This window comes from Gossypium hirsutum, chromosome D02 (assembly GCF_007990345.1).
Source record: "Gossypium hirsutum isolate 1008001.06 chromosome D02, Gossypium_hirsutum_v2.1, whole genome shotgun sequence".
Lineage (NCBI taxonomy): Eukaryota > Viridiplantae > Streptophyta > Magnoliopsida > Malvales > Malvaceae > Gossypium > Gossypium hirsutum.
In genome coordinates this window covers 62,189,176-62,208,449 of record NC_053438.1, presented here as the reverse complement: position 1 = coordinate 62,208,449, position 19,274 = coordinate 62,189,176, and the positions used below count along the sequence as shown (strand labels likewise).

The 19,274-nt window shown below is 35.0% G+C and overlaps 1 protein-coding gene across 2 annotated transcripts; it reads right to left on the bottom strand.

The window, feature by feature from the left end:
* Window positions 1–2,007: 2,007 nt before the first annotated feature.
* Window positions 2,008–17,823, bottom strand: LOC107909664 (nucleobase-ascorbate transporter 7). 2 transcript variants are annotated; one of them, XM_041088953.1, is made up of 14 exons: window positions 16,755–17,823; window positions 16,456–16,553; window positions 16,157–16,333; window positions 15,962–16,062; window positions 15,749–15,824; window positions 15,607–15,666; window positions 15,280–15,464; window positions 3,888–3,984; window positions 3,520–3,606; window positions 3,320–3,378; window positions 3,150–3,241; window positions 2,989–3,066; window positions 2,739–2,899; window positions 2,008–2,662 (listed from the first exon to the last, which is right to left on the bottom strand). In XM_041088953.1, exons 1-14 carry the CDS (start codon window positions 16,909–16,911, stop codon window positions 2,612–2,614), a joined length of 1,479 nt encoding a protein of 492 aa, XP_040944887.1. In that variant the 5' UTR covers window positions 16,912–17,823; the 3' UTR covers window positions 2,008–2,611. The 2 variants fall into 2 exon arrangements, with proteins under 2 accessions (XP_040944887.1, XP_016692769.1); XM_016837280.2 differs by having other exon boundaries at window positions 2,008–2,624.
* Window positions 17,824–19,274: the final 1,451 nt, after the last annotated feature.

The following is a 19,274-nucleotide window of genomic DNA, read 5'->3' as shown; positions in this document are numbered from 1 at the left end:
ATTTGCATATACTCATACACAAACCCATCATATTTATATGAAAAATCTAAACAACAACAGTAATGTTAGATATATATGCATGATTAAAATTGATATCAACATTCCGTTGGACACATTTTTCTACACGTTATCTTAACCAATACCATTAAACACCGGCTAATTAAATTATTATTTTTACTGCAAAATTAATCTAGGGTTGTAGCCGGTATCTACTAGCAGCACCTCTGGATTTGTCTGGACACGAGCAAGAACTATAACTGCTGTCACAAAGTGAAACACCATAATAAAATTTCAACAACATTGATATTAACTCCATAATTGTGACATTATATAATATATGTGATTGAAAACAATGAAAGGTTTAAGGTTAGTCATTTACTTTTTTTGCTTTTGCTTTTCCGCTATTGCAACACCACCACCACCATTTTGTCTCTTAACTTTTATTGTTTTCCCCCAAACAAAGAAACACACATTCGATTGACGTTAACACCCAAATTCATGCATGTTCGAAAAAGATATCTTCATGCACCTTATTTATTTATTAATTAATTTCTTTTCAACATCCCCTTTTTGATGACTGATGATTGCCCTTGTTCCTTTGCATGCATTTGGAATTAGGAATATGAATTATTGAAATTGTTAGGCTAAGTGGCTAACCACAAAATGCCGACTGTGAAGAGAAATCAGGAATTGACACAACAGGATACATGGTGGTCTGCTTGTCACCTTCTTCTTCTTAATTGCATCAAATCAAACAATGCAGGTTGTCCCCTTTTTTTATAAAACACAAATAAATTATTATACGAGATAATCTATCTATTTCTTTTTTTTTTCATTTGAATTACAAAAAAGAAGAAGGAACAAAATAGCTTTTCTTTTATTAAATTAAATTAAACATATTGATGTGAGAAAAATCAGTTACATATAACCATGCTTAAACAATAATAATTATAAATATAATTAAAAGAACAAATTAAATCTCTATAAACTAAATGGTTTTTTTTAGAATAAAAAATACAGTGGCTTATAATTAAATAAAAAATCGAACGCAGAATGAGTTCTTTTCTTATGATTTGGAATTTGCTAGTAAAAAGTTTGTACATTATGTTGATCAAAGTGAGTACAACATGTCAACTAGCTCAAAAGAGTGTCGGAAAAAAAATTAGTGCCTTAGCGAAACATTGCAAGTAATCATTAAATTTACACAATAGTTGGCCGGACAAAAACAAAAAAAAAAAAAAAACAACTAGATAAATCTGGTCCTACCATGCAAAACATCCATACAAATGACTTTTTTTTTTCTTTTTTCTTTTTAATATAGTTTAAGAAAAACAATCTTTGATGGAGTATTAACTCAAATGGCAATCTTTTTATTATAATAATTAGGAAGACGGGATTTGAGCACGACTAAGTGCATAATTTTTTCAAAATTGTTAGATGTGCTAAAATTTAGGCTTAGTTGTTTCTTTAATAACTGGGAAAAGGGAATCTGAAATCTGAAACCATGTAGCCAGTACATATGAGATTGTTTTAGCATGATTTTTGGAAAGTTTTTTCCCCACATGAGAATTGTTATTACTTGTTAGGATCTGAATGCAGCTAAAAAGTTTGACAGTCTACCAATATCAATAAACAAATTGAGAAATTGGGTTTTGAATTTAATGTAGGCAAGAGACTAGAGATTAAGGCAACCGGAGAAATTATTGGAGCTTTAATTGTGTTTATACTTTATGGTACCATGGATGAATGACCTTATATTCTTTGGCCAAATGAGCAGTTCCTAGAATTGTGGGGGAACAATGGTCCTCACCCTTCTGTCTTTCCCACTTGTATCCTGTTAATAGTCTGTCAGAAAAAGACTGGGATCGCATCTTCAAATAATCCAATCTGCTCATCCTACAATCTCAACTTTTTCTTAAGCATTCGTATCTGTTCTGTTTGTATCAGATATGACTACACTCCATATAGATGCATAGGCAAGCTATGTTGGCGACAAGATGATGCGAATGGAAAAAACCAAACATCAAATATTGACCCGCAGGAGAAAACTACAAATAAATTTGAACCCAATAATCTGAAGGACGGTAGAGTTTGGAGATGGTTCATTGGGCCTTTATAAAAGTCCAATAATGGACATACGCACTATGTTATGTAAGATGTCCTAAATAATCTGCTTGTGAGTTGTAATGTAATAGCATTCACCATTTTGGATTTAAGGCGATATGGAAGTACCACTGAATGTACATATTTGTTTGCAGCACTACTTTGCACCAGCGTATGTTTGTTTTTCATCATGGAGTCGGGAATTGGTGAAAATGGGCAAAGATGGAGTTTCTAGTGATGGAAGCGTAGTATTGAGGTTGCATGCATGGCTTGAGCATCAAGCTTATAAGCTGTGTCCAACTTCACACTGATGGGAAGAACTTGTTGAGATTGAAAGGCAAGGCATAGAACTCCTCACTTCTTGCATCTTTTTTAAATGATTTGAACTTCTCCCACAAGTGCATGCCACGTTCCCTCTTAGTCGCATTTTCTTTCCCGTGCAACGTCACATCGAGAAACATCGCCAATGAACCCGCAACAAATGCTTCGGATGAGAACGGCACATTTATCATGTCGTTGAACTGCAAAATGAGAACAGCACATTTATCATGTCGTTGAACTGCAAAAAAGAGCAGGAATAACTATGTTTTCTGCTAGAGTTGTAAAAAGGGGGTAAAAGGGAAACAGATAGTTACCCATCTGGCGCCGGTGTGAACTGGACCGAAACCGTTAATTGCTGTGTACTCGTTGAAGTACTGCGGTATTGATAGTCCCATGAAAACAGAGAAACCTAATATGAACTTTATTTTGAAGTTGTTTAAGTTACAGAATTGAAGCAAGCTGAGACCCCCTGAACCTGAACCATGCAATTAGCACAAATTGTTGAATTATGGAAATCTTGAATGGAACAGTAATGGTATATAGCTTGATTCCAACCGAACTTACCAACGTATCCAAAGAAAAGACAATATAAAGCTGCAATGATTGGAGCTGGAATTGAAGCGAAAACAGCTCCGAATTTTCCTGATTTGCAGTGCATGTATACAAATATGATTAAGTGAGAGACAGATCAGAGAAAGACAGAGAGATTGGCATTTGAAACTGACCAAGGATGGAGAAGAAGATCATGAACCCTGCAGATATTTGGACAACTCTTCTACTTCCGACACGTGTCATTGCCAACAAACCGCCATTCTCGCTGCCACAGTTCACAAAGGAGTTAGATGAACAAATATTGTTTTACTTGTGTGCCACTAGTTTCAGGAAAGAATCTTACACTGAAACGGATGACCCATTCCCAGTTCCAAATATCCCAGAAAAGAGAATGCCAATACCCTAGGATTGAAGCAAAACAAGCCAAATTAAAAGGGGGATCGCAAAGAGATTAATACTGTACTCGTCATGTTAAAAAGTCCACCAAGCAAATTGATTTAAGTCCTAGCAATTTGCACAGAAATTTTATCAGTTTATCTTTACCTGCCAACCGATACCACGGCTAAGAATGGAAGGGGGCATTGGAGTTGCACTTGCATATCTTGCAACAGCAAGGAAGGTACCAGTAGACTGTTTAATCATAAGAGCATTACAGAAATGAACACTTCACACTAAACGATTATATGCAGTAGCTAAGAAAATGAAATCTTTCAAATTTAGCAGACAGTATCATCTTATACACCCAGATTGCATTGAGGTTTAAGATAGTAGCAGAAGCAATCCAAATTTCTGCCTATTCAATTAAATTATCATAGAATATTTACTATACAAACTGTAATCGTATGGTGCAACTGTACCAGGCATAAGATAAACATGATTAACAAACATGATTATAAACATGAGAAGCAAACCTCTACTAAAGCAACAAATGAAGCTGCCATCATAGCAAAAGCTTCTCCAGCATCGAATGTGGGAGCTCCCCATTGAAAAGGATATGGAACTCTTATCCTGTTCATGAAATGTAGTACAGTAAGATAGGGAAATAATCAATTAAATAAGCATTATCATTCTTATAAAGACAGTGAATCAACGAACTCAAGTATATTGACTAGCAAAACCAACTCATGGTCATCATTTGGTCAAGTATATTCTATTGCACATATATTTTAAATAAATTTTTAGTGGTTATTGTTGGGCCAAATTTAACTCTCTAAACAATTGAAAATGTAAGGAATCCCACACAGGAACAAGCAGATTTTTGCCTATATAATCAATTCTATTGCACAAATAAAATTTCTTAGAGGTCATTTTGGTCTTATTTTTTCTACTCAAAATGTAGTGAATCATACATTTCTAAGTTGTGCCAAGGGTTAACGGGCAAGAGAAAAGTTAAACTTGGTTCAATAACTACCAATAACAAAACAAATTATTTAAATTTACTGTGCAAAATGATAGTGTTGCTATGTCAACACACTCTCCTAAGACCAGCTTCCGTTTTATTCATCATGCCGAGGCGAGCCACCAAGAGTTTGTTGACACACAAGCCTCTTATGAAAATGATTATAACTCGATCTTCTTTCTTAATATGTTTCAACTTATTTTTTTCTTGCAAGATTTTTTCTTTTTTAAAATGCCAATGCACCTTCATATTTTTAGTTCTTTAATAAAAAAACTAAATTCTCTGCCAAATGTATTGTTAACAAGATATCAGGAATTGGAAACTCCGCTAGCTGAAGCAAGTCCTCAAATAGTTGCAAAAGCCAAGTGCTCTCTTGAGCTGCCATCATCGTTGCATGGTACTTTGCTTTTGTGGTTGACATAGACACTACTAGTTGTTTTTTGCTACACGAAGAAATTGTTCCAGAACAAAGCATAAATACGTATCCAGTGGGGTATCACGTGCACCTACAATAGTTAGTATCTCAATAGCCAACTAACTTGCAATCTCCACTTGTTTTTGTACATAATATTGTTCAAATTTCATTGAACTGCTTTCAAATGAGGTTTCTTTGGATTTTGCATGACAACTACAACAAAAAAAAATTCATCTTGTTATAGTTAAGTAGATAAGACTGCTTATCAATTGGCAATACATCATAGCATTTTGTAAATCTTTCCCTTCATTAGCACACACTTTTGGCATTTGATTCTATCGTCATAGAAATTGTCTTGCACTGGAGCATTCCAAACTTTTTTAATAAATGCTTCAAATGCTTTTGTTGGCGGAGAAAGAAAATCCCTTTTTAGTGCAATCAACCTTTAGACTAAGGAGTGTTTGAATTGTCCAAGTTCTTTCATATGTAAGCGAATTGATAAATTTATCTTAGTTTGAAGAATTTTTTCCTCATAATTTCCTAGGTTAAATTTTGCTATTAGTTCCTATACTTTTCAAATTTAAAATTTCAGTCCTCACCAAATTATAATCGTTAAATTCATTCAACTATGTTATTTTCAAAATGTGATACGACAAACATATTATCATATATATGTTATGCCATGTTAACTTGTTATTTCCACATATTACTCACTAAAAATCTAATTAATGGATTAACGCCCGTTATTTGCATCATGAGTGAAATTTCAAATTTTGAAAAGTATAGGGACTTAGAATGATACAATTGGAGAATATGGGCTAAATCTACAACTACACACATAGTACATGACTAGTATTTGAATTTTAATTGAACGGATTTAACTGTCACTATTTGGGTTAATACTAAATGTTCAAATTTTGAAAAGTACAGGGACTAAAATTGCTCAAATTAAAATACATGGGCTAAATCCATAACTTTTGCAAAGTACAAGGACTAATAACAAAATTTAACTTAATTTCCTATGATGATTAAATCATCTCATAGACTAGCACGATAGTTAGTTTTTCTCTATTCACTTTGCCGAACAAATTATATGCTACATGTGGCAGTAAATAACCATAATAACTAAAAAAAATTAACAATCTTGTCATACCAGACAAGTGGCACGCTAAGAAAATGGAAGATAAAACCAAGCAAGAAAATGTTTGCTTTAAAGACAATAATTGAGAAAGATGTGCTCTATATGGCAAAACCTTGAAGAAAGCTTGGGATACATTCACCAAGCTATTCTCTAAAATGGACCATATGAAGCTCCAACTTCTAGAGAGTGAGTTGCTGTGAGTGACACCATGCTTTCATAAAGTAAAGTCATTATGTCAAGAGGTTTTTAAGTTGGATCCAAAAGCTCCTATTGTTGATACTATGATGAGACGAATCATAATACATAGTCTGAAGCCAAAGTTTAGGAGTTCTGTTGTCGTTGTACAAGGATGACAAAAGTAGTCATCACTTGTATAATTCGAAAAATTGTTAGCCGATCAAGAATGCTTAGCTCAAGAAATGAGATGAGTCCCACTAAAGAATAAAAAGAGGCACTCTAAGCCGGTAGGGGGAATTTCAAGCAGTGTGACAATGGTGGGTTCAAGAAAAATGGTGACAATCTAAAAGGTTATGAAGGTGAAAGGAGACCTAGCGAAGGGGGAGGTTTGAAAAACCATAACAATTACAAGTGTGAAGGGAAGTGTTGTAATTGTGAGAAAAAAGGGTCGCATGACAAAAGCTTGCTAGTGGAAGAAAAAGTTTATAATGTTGTTACTTTTAATAATGAAGAATGAATGAGATGACAAACTTGTGGCATATGCGACTAAGCCACGTTAGCTATTCTAAGCTAGATGTGATGAATGGACTTTTAGAACTTGAAGTGAGAATAAACACAAAATGTGCAAGTTGTAAGTATGGAAAAGCATACCAATTATTGTACAAAAAGTCCAAATTTTAAATCAAAAGAACCATTAGAGTTAATGCACTCTAATGTGTTTTGGGTAGGTTAAACAAGCTTCCATTGGTGGGATGAAGTGCATAATGACCTTTATTGTTGATTTTTCAAATATTTGTGAGTTTATTTTGTGAAGGAAAGATTTGTGTGGTTCTTTCAAAGTTGAAAGAGTTTAAAGGGATTAGGAAACAAAGGTTAGTTAAAGGGCCTATTATCTACACATTGATAACAAGAGAGAGTATATTTCAAACGAAACTTCCTTCAAGAATGTCAATTCACATGTACTAGCACTCCACGGCAAATCGGCGTTCGTGGTGAAAAGGTAGGCACCTGATAGAAATACTCCAAAGTTTATGCTTCATGCAATGAATATTTCGACTAGTTTTTGGGTTGATGCAATGAAAACTATGACTTTCGTTATTAATAAGCTTCATCAACAAAGGTTATGCCTTCTTTGTCTTTTGAAAAATTGTGGAACATGAAACCTACCATTAGCTAATTTCAAGTATTTGGATGTGTATGCTATGTATTTACACCTGATCACTTACGTAGCAAAATGAACACAAAATTTGTTAAATTGTATTTTTGTAAGATATGATAGTCAAATAAAAGGGTGGAGATGTTGTGATCTTACAACTAAAAAATGATATATGACCCGAAATGTGGTGTTTAATGAAGCATCTTAATGGTGGTTATAAGACAAGAAATTATTGCCACACACAAATCCTCTCAAAGATGAATTGCAGTCTTTTTAATCCAGTTGAGTCTAGGAGAAACTGAAATTACAAATAATGGTGGAGATGTTGAAGGGGGAACTGTTGTTCACCACTGATCAATCAAAGATAGCAAATTAGAAGCACCAAATCCACTTAGAAGATCAAGAAGAGTTAGGAAGTCAAATATCAAATATGGTAATGTTGTCATAGTAGAAGAGGGAGATATGAAAGAACCAATGACATTTGAAGACACATTCTAGAAGTGAAAGTGGATTGAAGCAATAATAAAAGAGGTTGTTGCACTTGAAAGAAATCAGATGATCTGGGAGCTCGATATACCAAATCTAAGAAATGTGGAACTTATTTCTTACAAATGGATTTACGAGATGAAAAGTCACATTGATAGATGAATTGAGAAGCACAAGGCTCAGTTGGTAGCTTGAGTATTCTCTCAACAATATGGACTACCACTAACAACTAGCTAGGATTGGAACTTGTGGCAATTGGATGTGAAAAATGCATTTTTGTATAGGGAGCTAGGTTGGGAGATCTGCATAGACTAGTCCATGGGTTTTTAGAGTCGAGATCATCTTGAGTATGTGTCTGAGCTTCAAAAGGTGCTCTATGGATTAAAGCAAGCAACAAGTGCTAAGGATGGCAAGATTGTTGAATTTCTTACTCATAGTGGTTATTCAGTGACACCAGTAGGCTATAGTTTGTTTGTAAAAATGAATGGAGGAAAATTAACTGTTATGCTAGTATATGTAGATGACTTAAGGAGATTCTGAGGAAGAAATTCTTTGAATTAAAAAGAATTTATTAATTTGTTTTCATATTAAATAACTTGAACAACTCGAGCGCTTCCTTGGCTTAGAGGTTGATTACACTGAAGAAGACATTTTTCTCCACTCATAAAGTATATCCAAGCATTTATTAATAATTTTATAATGCTCAAGTGCAAGACAATTTCTACGCTGATATAACTAAATGCCAAAATGTGTGCTAATGAAGGAAAAATATTCAGAAGATGCTACCATGTATCAACAGTTGGTAAGTAGTGTTCCCTATTTAACTTTAACAAGACCATGTATTTCTTTTTGTTGAAGTTGGCCAGCATGCAGCAAACACTCGACAGCAAGCATGCCATGGAGATCAAGCTCTGCTGGAACTGATGCAAGAGCTGCTGAAACAAGCTTATTTTGTTCATTTTGTTATTTTTAGTTAATGAAATGTATCTTAGTTCATTTCTAACTAAGTTCGGCCTATGATTAATGTAATTAGCTAGAGTGTGAGCTGTAAACACAGCTTTGTACAAGCTTACAAGTTTAAGTTTCAAGTTTCTATGTAATTAGTGGAGGTAGGTAATGTTTAGGTGATTACTTGCTGTTTTTGACAAGCTTAGTGCTTGGTTTTATGTATTGGCATTATGCCATTATTCACTCATGAATGAAATTAGATTTTTTTGCATCAAACTATCTCCATTTTTCTTTAGCTTTTCTTTTTTTCTTCTTGCTCGAATCTGATTGTTTGCTTAGCAAGCATCGAGGCTTGTTGCACAAGACACAAGCTGAGCTTGTCTGTTTCTGCTCTAACACCAACAATTGGTATCTAGAGCCTGTTTCTTAAGGGGCCTGTTGTTTAAAGAATAACTTCATCAAACTTTTCACCAGCTGCACCACAAGTCTTCAATGGAGAAGGCTATCACATATGGGTGGTCAAAATGAAGACCTACCTGAAGGCTTTCAATCTGTGGGAGGTGGTCAACTCAGATGTTAAACCAGAGCCACTTAGAGCCAATCCAACAGTGGCTCAGATCAGGCAACATGCTGATGTGATTTTCAGCATCCAGAACTCAGTGTCAGATGTGATTTTCACAAGTATTATGGCCTGTGAATCACCAAAGCAGGCCTGGGGCAAATTGAAAGAGGAGTTTCAAGGGACAGAGAGAACAAGGCAGCAACAATTGTTGAATTTGAGGAGAGAATTTGAGAATTTAAAGATGAAGGAAGAAGAAATTATAAAGCAATACTCTGACAGGATTATGGCAGTGGTTAACAGCATTAGGCTCCTTGGTGAGCAGTTTAATGAAGCTAGGATAGTGGAGAAGGTTATTTCAACTTTGCCTGAAAGGTATGAGGCAAAAATCTCATCCCTACAAGACTCAAGCGACCTGTCCAGCATCTCTTTGACAGAGCTGATCAATGCTCTATATGCTCAAGAGCAGATGAGAGCTAGCAAACTAGAAGAGCACCAAGAAGGTGCCTTTTAGGCAAGAACAAATACTGCCTATAAAGGCAAGAAGGCCTGGAGAGATAAGCTAAGGTATGATGCTGCAAGAAAAAAGGGTCAGACTTGCAAGCGTTGCAAAAGGGCTGGTCATCTAGAAGAAAAATGTTGGTTTAGACCCGATGCTTTGTGTCAACATTGCAAAAAGAAGGGTCATGTTAAGAGAGCCTGTAAAAGCAAGGGTAAGCCAAGGCAGAACCATTCTCAACAAATGAAGGCTAAGGCTGGAGTAGCCAAGGAAGACAGTGACCAAGAGGAGCAAGTCTTTGCTGTGTCATGCTCAGCTGCTCAACAAAGAATCTCATCTGGTTGGCTCCTAGACAGTGGATGCACCAACCACATGACACCTGATGCTACTATCTTCAAGTCCTTAGACAAAAGTCAAGATAGGTAATGGCCACTTTATAAAAGCTGAAGGTAAGGGTGATGTGCTGATATGCACTCCCACAGGTGCCAAAGTGATTTCAAATGTGCTTTTGGTGCCTGAAATTGACAAAAATCTGCTCAACATAGCTCAATTGATGGAGAAAGGTTATTCTATTGTGTTCAAAGACAACCAGTGTCAAATCAGTGATCCAAATGGATCCAAGCTGATGGTAGTTCCTATGGCTGATAAAAGTTTTGTGGTTGACTAGACAAAGGAGTCAGACACTGCCTACACAGCTACAACAGATGAATCCAAGCTTTGGCATCAAAGACTTGGTCATGCCAACTTCAAATCGATGAAGCACATGTGCAGGAGTGGTTTGGCTGAAAATTTCATAAGCTCAGTTCAAAACCAGGAAGTATGTCAGCTAGACAAGCAGGCCAGACTTTTATTTCCCTCGAATCAAGCCTGGAGAGCCTCTAAAAGACTGCAACTGGTGCACACTGATGTGTGTGGCCCCATGAAGACTGAGTCATTAAGTGGAAACAGGTATTTCATACTGTTCATTGATGATTTCTCGAGATATTGTTGGCTTTACTTCTTAAAACAGAAATCAGAGGGGGCCTTTGTGTTTTGGAAATTCAAGACTACTGCTGAGACTGAAACATGTTGCAAGCTGAAGACCATAAGGTCTGATAATGGGACTGAGTACACCTCAGCTCAGTTCCAAGCCTTCTGTGATAAGGCAGGCATCAAACATCAGCGTACCAACACTTATACAACTCAGCAAAATGGTGTGAGTGAAAGAAAAAACAGGAGCCTGATGGACATGGCCAGGTGCTTGATGATTCAGAAGAATCTGCTTAAAGCTCTGTGGGCAGAGGCAGTTAACACTGCAGCCTACATTCAGAACAGGCTTCCAACCAAGACTTTAGCTCAGAATACTCCATTTGAGGCATAATTTGGATTCAAGCCATCACTGGCACACTTGAAGGTCTTTGGATGCATTTGATATGCACATGTACCTGCTGTTAAAAGGGACAAGTTGTCTAAAAGGGCTCGACCTGGTGTTCTGGTGGGCTACAGCACTGTCAAGAAGGGCTATAGGATCTTGGATCCTTCAACAAATAAGGTGTCAGTCAGCAGGGATATGGTGTTCGATGAAAAATCATGTTGGAACTGGGAAAGAAATGAACCAGAAGAAGTTTCTAAAGATCTTGCAACAAATCAAGCTGAGCCAGATCAGAATGGTCCTGAAATAGACATTGATGATGAACCAGTCAGGGGAACTAGACCATTGGCTGAGATTTATGAAAGGACTCATGTAGCTATAGCTAAACCAAGCAACTTTGAAGAAACTGAAGCTCAGCAAGGGTGGAAGCAAGCAATGGCTAAGGAGATCAGCATGATTGAGAAGAACTAGACTTGGGAATTGGTTGAAAGACCAGTTAAAAGGAAGGTTATTGGAGTGAAATGGGTGTACAAAGCCAACCAAAACGCTGATGGAAGCTTAAACAAACTGCAAGCAAGGTTAGTTGTCAAGGGATTCAGTTAGAAATATGGCCTAGACTACCTGGAGACCTTTGCACTAGTGGCCAAGCTCGATACCATCAGACTGCTGATTGCCTTAGCAGCACAGCTTGAATGGAAAATCCATCAACTCGATGTGAAGTTAGCTTTTCTCAATGGATTCCTTGATGAAGACATCTATGTTGAACAACCACAAGGGTTTGAAATAGCTGGAAAAGAGCACATTGTATACAAACTGAAAAAAGCCTTGTATGGCTTAAAACAGGCTCCAAGGGCCTGGTACAGCAGAATCGATGGCTACCTGGTTGATTTGGGATTCGATAGGAGTAAGAGTGAGCCAACACTGTATGTTAAGAAGGAATGGACATAAACACAGCTCATTGTGTCTCTGTATGTTGATGACTTGTTGGTGACAGGAGGAGATCAAGCAATGTTGGTCGATTTCAAGACCAAGATGCAGGAGATGTTTGAAATGTCTGATCTAGGGGAGATGTCCTATTTTCTTGGAATGGAGGTGTCACAAATGCAGAATGGGATATTTCTAAGTCAGAGAAGCTTTGCCTCGAAGATTTTAACCAAGTTCTCCATGCAAAACAGTAAGGCAACAAGAACTCCTGTTGCTGTTGGAGAGAAACTATCGAGCCAAGGTGATTTTGAAAAGGTTTGTGAAACAACCTATAGAAGTCTAGTTGGTTGCTTGTTATACCTAACTGCCACCAGGCCAGACATAATGTATGCTGTAAGTTTGCTCTCAAGATTCTTCATTGTTGCAATGAGAAGCATTTTCAAGCTGTAAAAAGAGTGCTCAGGTATGTCAAAGGCACTTTGAGCTATGGTTTGAGGTACAACAAAGAAGGAAATTTAAGGCTGGTTGGTTATACTGATAGTGACTAGGCAGGCTCAATAGATGATATGAAAAGCACCTCAGGGTATGCTTTCAATCTTGGTTCAGCCATGTTCTGCTGGAGCTCGAAGAAGCAAAGCCTGGTGGCTCAATCCACTGTTGAAGCAGAGTATGTGGCAGCAACAAGTGCTGTCAACCAAGCCATTTGGCTAAGGAAAATCTTGGCTGATTTGAATGTGCATAAAAGAGAAGCAACAAGGATCTTCTGTGACAACCAATCTGCTGTTGCAATCGTAAAAAATCCAGTGTTCCATGGTAGAACAAAGCATTTCAGCATTAAACTCCATGTTGTTCGAGAGATGGAGCAAGCATCAGAAGTAAAACTTATTCATTGTAACTCAAATGATCAACTTGCTGACATTCTGACTAAGGCTCTTAATGCTGCAAGATTCGAGTGTTTAAGAAGGAAATTAGGTGTTTGCACCATGCTAACCAAGGAGGAGTGTTGAAGTTGGCCAGCATGCAGCAAACACTCGACAGCAAGCATGCCATGGAGATCAAGCTATGCTGGAACTGATGCAAGAGCTGCTGAAACAAGCTTATTTTTGTTCATTTTGTTATTTTTAGTTAATGAAATATATCTTAGTTCATTTCTAACTAAGTTAGGCCTATGATTGATGTAATTAGCTAGAGTGTGAGTTGTAAACACAGCTTTGTATAAGCTTACAAGTTTAAGTTTCAAGTTTCTATGTAATTAGTGGAGGCAAGTAATGTTTAGGTGATTACTTGCTGTTTTTGACAAGCCTAGTGCTTGGTTTTATGTATTGGCATTATGCCATTATTCACTCATGAATGAAATCAGATTTTTTTTGCATCAAACTATCTCCATTTTTCTTTAGCTTTTCTTGTTTTCTTCTTGCTCGAATCTAATTGTTTGCTCAGCAAGCATCGAGGCTTGTTGCACAAGACACAAGCTGAGCTTGTCTGTTTCTGTTCTAACACCAACACTTTTGTAGTTTTTATTAGAGCTGAGGAAAAAAACCACTTTAACAAAGTATTTGGACGGGTTATAAAATGTAAGTTCAAAAGGCACGTAATAACGGAAGCGGCAGAAATCAGTGGATTCATGATAAGTTCCTCGCACCAAAATAAAGAAATGGTTAATGATACAATCATCCAATGAATTTTGACTTAATTATATTATTCCATCGCTAAGATTCAACCTGCCGAAGTAACTAAGAACTCCGAATGGAAGTGAGAAGATTATTGAACCGTCAGAACTATTTCGACATCTTTTTTTTAGGTCTTATCCACTAGATTTTTTTTGAATCCGCACATACTTTGTTCTTCCCTTTCTTTTGTCCAACCCATTCTTTGCTTTGAATTCTTCGTTTTTGTCTTTATTTTATTTATCTCTTTATTCGTTCAATTCAGAGTCAAAGACGAAACAGAGGAACTTCTATTCTTCTATTGGAATACCTATCGAAATCAAATTGAATTATGTTTTTTATTTAATTAATTTTAGTTTTTTATGATATAAAAAATAAATGTTTTATATTTAAAATGGTGAAAGTAATTTAAAAATTCTTGAAAATTTACTATATTTTAAAATTATTTATGAAAAAGACTTTAAAATTTTATCAAATAATATTCAAAAGCCATAAAACAAAGTTAATTTTTATCAAAATAAGCCTAAAAAATCAAAACAAAAAATTAATATAAAAAACCTAAAAACCAAACTGAACTGAATCAAATTATAATGGATGATTAAAAAAATCTAAAAAACCTGATCAAACGTAATCAATATATTTTTATTATGTGTTGATACATGCAAAATAAAAAAAAAAGAAGCAGTTTAATGAATTTTGAGACATATAAAGAGTACGTTTAGCTACGGTATTATGCATCAAAAAAAGTGGAGATTATAAATTAGTTGGCTATTGTGACGCTGACTATGTAGTTGAACGTGGCACCTAATCTTTTCACTTGGGACTAGAGTAATTTTTTAGTGTAGCAAAAGACAAGTGATAATGTGTTTGTTAACCACAGAGCAGTGTATGGTGTGGTGAGAGGATGGCACCTAAAGAGAGTACTTGACTTTTCCCAAATGTTGAAGGAATAGAGTTTCCAATTGCTTTATATTGTGACAAAGAATCTAGTTTTTTAATGCTTGAACTGGCATTATCATTTTATTAGAAATAAAATCGAAATTAAGTTAGAAACATATTAAGACAGAAGACCAAATTGTAGATTTATTCACGCGAGGCTTGTGCGGAAACAAATTTGAAAACTTTGATCGTAGGGTTGGCATGACAAACAAAATGAAAGCTAGTGTTGACGTAGCAACCCCATTATTTTGTCAACTTTATTGCATAATATATTTAAATAACTTGTTAATGGTAATTGTTGGATCAAGTATAACATTTTATCTTAATCTTTAGTCAACTAAAAAAGTTATATGAAAATAAAGAGCAAGAGCATTTTGTGTGTATAGACATCACTCATTTTCTCTATGTTAGGTGCACCAGCTCAATTATTGAGCTTTCTATTGACTTCCAAATTCTCTTATTTCTAACTAGTTAAATTTTGTTCAGTAAAGTATTCCATCTCAAGAATAATAGATGCCTGAGATAATAAAAATAAATTTACGCATTCAAGCTGAGATTAAGGGTGAAAATGCAAACCTTTCAGGAGATTGATAACATCTAGGGTCAATATCAGGATAAGAATGAAGAAAGAAAGAGCCTTACCAAGGAGAAGCACCTATAATCCCAGCGCGATCGGTCCGGCAGCTTATTTGAGTTTTTGGTCCACTGTTCTTATATGCTCCACCAACAGTCAGCAGGTGAGCATATATCCACACAATCACAACTGAGAATATGACAGCAAAGCGGTCAAACACTTGCCGCTCCCCACGTGTAATATGAGGTATATACTGCCAAAAAAAACCCTCATCGAGGTGATTGTTACAATTCAAAAACATTTTCTTGTATGGTCAAGCATTAACCATCTCTTTATGTCACTACTGCTTCAAAAAAACAACGTGGGTTATCTTTAAATAAAAAAATCTAAATTACCTGTGAAAAAACTAAGAGAAGAATGATCTCTGGTAACCCTATCTCTATGCATTTGGCAAGCTGCAAAAGTAATAACCAGGAAGTGAAAATGATGAATCAATTTTATAACAAATGTTCCAAACAAAAAATGTTGATGCCATACCACAGGAAATCCAAACTCATAGAGTCCAAAGCCAGAGAGAGCAACCAGGGGAACAGCTGACAGAGGACTTAAGAACCTACAAAAGCATTGAAATATATACCAATTAAACCCACTAGTCTAATAGACTTGGACCCTGCATTCAACCAATTAAATATAACAAGAAAAGCCCAAAAAGTTGCTTATAAAAGATTATTTAACCAACATCATACTTACCTTGCAACATTACGCCAAAGGCCACTAAATCCGAGGACAATCTGAAGGGTCGAGGCAACAATGAGGGCACCTTGGATTCCACGCATTATCTTCTCAAATTTCTGCATACTCAATAGAGGATCGACTCAATTCTGGGATTCTGTTAACATAAGTTACAAGAAAAAGAACAAAACTATAGGGTCTTAGTGAAGCTACCTCTTGAGGATTTACAATGTCAGTATAGCGGCCAGCCAAGATGATGGAAATGGTGGTTGGCATATAGGTATAGGAACCTCCAATCACTGCTGGTAAACGGGTACCAAACAATGTTTGAAGCAATGTGTTCACCCCAGCCACAAATAGCAATGTCTGAATCATCTTTGCTTTCTCTTCCTGATGCAAAGAATTGTACTTACAGGTAAACAACATGCAAAGCTTCTGACAAGATCCACATAAAAGAAACGACAAGCATGAAAAAAACTAATTGACTGTTACTGTCTCTGTGTCAAGCATACATTTCCGCCTCCCATCTGAGGAACTAGAGAGGTTGGTATGAGAACAGTTGTCCCAAGCATCACCAAGTAATGTTGAAATCCCAATAATATAGCCTCAGCTGCAAATGCAATGAGATACAAACCCACATACAGTTATCACATAGACATTCCAATACAAGACTTGAATGTATGAGGAATATTGTAACTAAATGAGAATTAACATCATTTTATATTAAAACATTGGAAAGGTGACGAGGTTGGGATTAATAACCAACAATAAGGAATCAAGATAAAATTGTTTTGAATTGATAGAAACTCACGCCAAGGAGGAGGACTAGTAATGCAATAAGCAACCCCAGGCAGCTGCTCCTTAACTGGATGCGGCTGTAATTCATCTTGCTTTGGTGGTGGTGCAGCTCCTCCGCCACCACCTCCTCCTCCTCCACCTCCTCCACCACCACCCCCTCCTCCTGCCATTTTTTCTCTTCCTTTTTCTTAGTTCAGACCTTCCTTAAAAACCAAAACTTTCTCTAAGCCCAAGCTAAAAAAACAACTCCTAATAGAAAATCTTTGAAAACCAGCAACAGAAGTTGAAACAAAAGAATCTGAAAACCAGAAAGGTGGTGAGAAACTGCACTGGGATGACAGTGAAAAAGAAGAAGAAAGAAAAAGGGAGTTACAAGAAGATGAGCATTAACAGTGAAAGAACTATTTTTTCAATATATAAAGAAAGTGTCATTGCATAAAAGGGAAACGCCAGAAAAATGCAATTAAGTACTGAATGGGGGATGAGGTTAGCCTTAAGGCCTAAGGTGGTGCGTTCTTCTTGTGCACCTATCCTATGACAGGAGATCAACTTGGGGAGAAAGAAGGAATCATAAGACAAAAGAGAATGAGAGAAAAGGCGTGAACTGTGAAGTGCGAACATGAATAAAGGCAAAAATTCCTCTCTGTCTGTGTGTGAAGTGTGAACCAAAGGAATCTCTTTCTTTGCCTTGATTTCTTTTTGATTTTCTAACAATTCTTTTTCATTTTCTTTTGATCACGTAAAGATAAAGTCTTTAACAACCTACATGATAAAAGCATCTCCGCCAGCCATCATCTTTACCAAAGCTACTTCAGATTCCCCCACTAATTCTTATTTAGTATATAAAAGAAAAAGAAAACGTTCAAATTTGGCAAAAATTAAATTTGAATAAAGCTCTGCTGACACCAAGCCAGAAGGAAAAGAAAGAAAAAAACCCTCTTTTCTCACGTCAATGTAAGCTCAAAGCTGGGATGCACCAAACTTTCTGCGTTGCATCCTCTCTTTGTCTTAGTAATGGCCTTTAATATATGATTGGTTAATGGTGTATGGAAATTCAAAAAGCGATGTAGCTGTAACACATTTTGCTCTGAGTATAGATTGGAAAGACACGGTTAACTTTATTTATTTATTATTACTATAAATTTCGTTGCGTTGCAGTGTTTGCTCTTAAGGTTCTGAATTCCGAGGAGTCCTTTTCCTTTGGCTTTTGGGGTTTATCAAACACCGGAAGAAAACGTCCTGTCTCATTGCGCGTCATTTTACATTAGAGATTGTTATATGTCGTGTTGCCTGCCTGTTGCTTGCAGTGTCTGCATGGACAGCATGGTTCAAAAACCTAACTAGCCAGTTTCTATTTTCCTGTCCCTGTCGATGTTCGATTCAGTATGTACCTATTAAAAAAATCAATATTTATTATACATCATATCAAATTAACAACAACGCTTTTAACGAGGTCAATAACTTTTTTCGAAGTTTTGTGTCAAAATATCTTAGCTATTTTAATTTTTGAAAAAGAATTTATTTTATATTTTAGGACCAGTTTATTTACATATAAAATATTTTACAGAAAATATTTTTATATTTTTATATTTTTCTGTGTTTGTTTTACAGAAAATAATTTAGTCAATAGAAAATAATTTACAGATCAATATAAAATAAGTTTTTTTTCTTGTAAAATAGCTTATCTTTTGAAAAACTTAAGTTATTTTTAAGAAAAAAGCTTCTCAATAGATAATTTTATTTTTATATAAAAATCAACTTAAATCAAGCTTAATATTATTATATTGATAATAAATTTTATTTTTATTTTTAAATATATTTAAAATTATTACAATATTATATTTTTTAATATTATTCAACATACATATTTAATTATTTATATTTAGTCATATAATAAATTATTAATATAGTAAATATAATTTATTATTTTAATAAATTATTTAATATTTCAATTTTATTTTAATAATAAATTTTAAAAATAATAATTTTAAATAATATTATTCACATATTATTGAAAATATTCAATATTAATATTTTAATAATAAATCTTTATAACAATTATAAATATATTAATAATAAATGTTTTGTAATATAAATGTCAAAATATGTCATAAGTCTGTATACACTTCACATATTTGCATTTTTAGTCTTTGTACTTTTATTTTCAAGAATTTAGTCACTTTACTTTTCAAATTTAAAAATCAAGTCTAATTGTTGACATTGTTAAATTTTTTGTTTGTCAATTTTGTTGATGCCACATTTTTAAATAAAAACACTCACTTGGTAGTCATGTAATTAAAAATAAATTAAATTAAACAATGAAAAAAGTAAGAAAATCTCAAATTTATGTTTGTTTCATTGAAAATAATTTTTGTGAAATATTTTTAAGAAATCTACCAAATAACATAAAATATTTTACACAGATTCATCCAAACACCAAAAAATATTAGCTTTTCCAGAAAAGTAAATCATTTTCTAGAAGTCATTTTCAGTGAAACAAACAGAGACTTAATTTAATTATCCACCTCTTTTA

What these genes read in the sequence shown, in the direction of transcription:
- LOC107909664 (XM_016837280.2), bottom strand. Translation starts at nt 16,911, where the DNA reads ATGGCAGGAGGAGGGGGTGGTGGTGGAGGAGGTGGAGGAGGAGGAGGT. An exon ending in ATGAGTTTGGATTTCCTGTG is followed by an intron (nt 15,667 to 15,748) that starts GTATGGCATCAA and finishes TTACTTTTGCAG; the next exon opens with CTTGCCAAATGCATAGAGAT. An exon ending in GCCGTGGTATCGGTTGGCAG is followed by an intron (nt 3,379 to 3,519) that starts GTAAAGATAAAC and finishes CTTCAATCCTAG; the next exon opens with GGTATTGGCATTCTCTTTTC.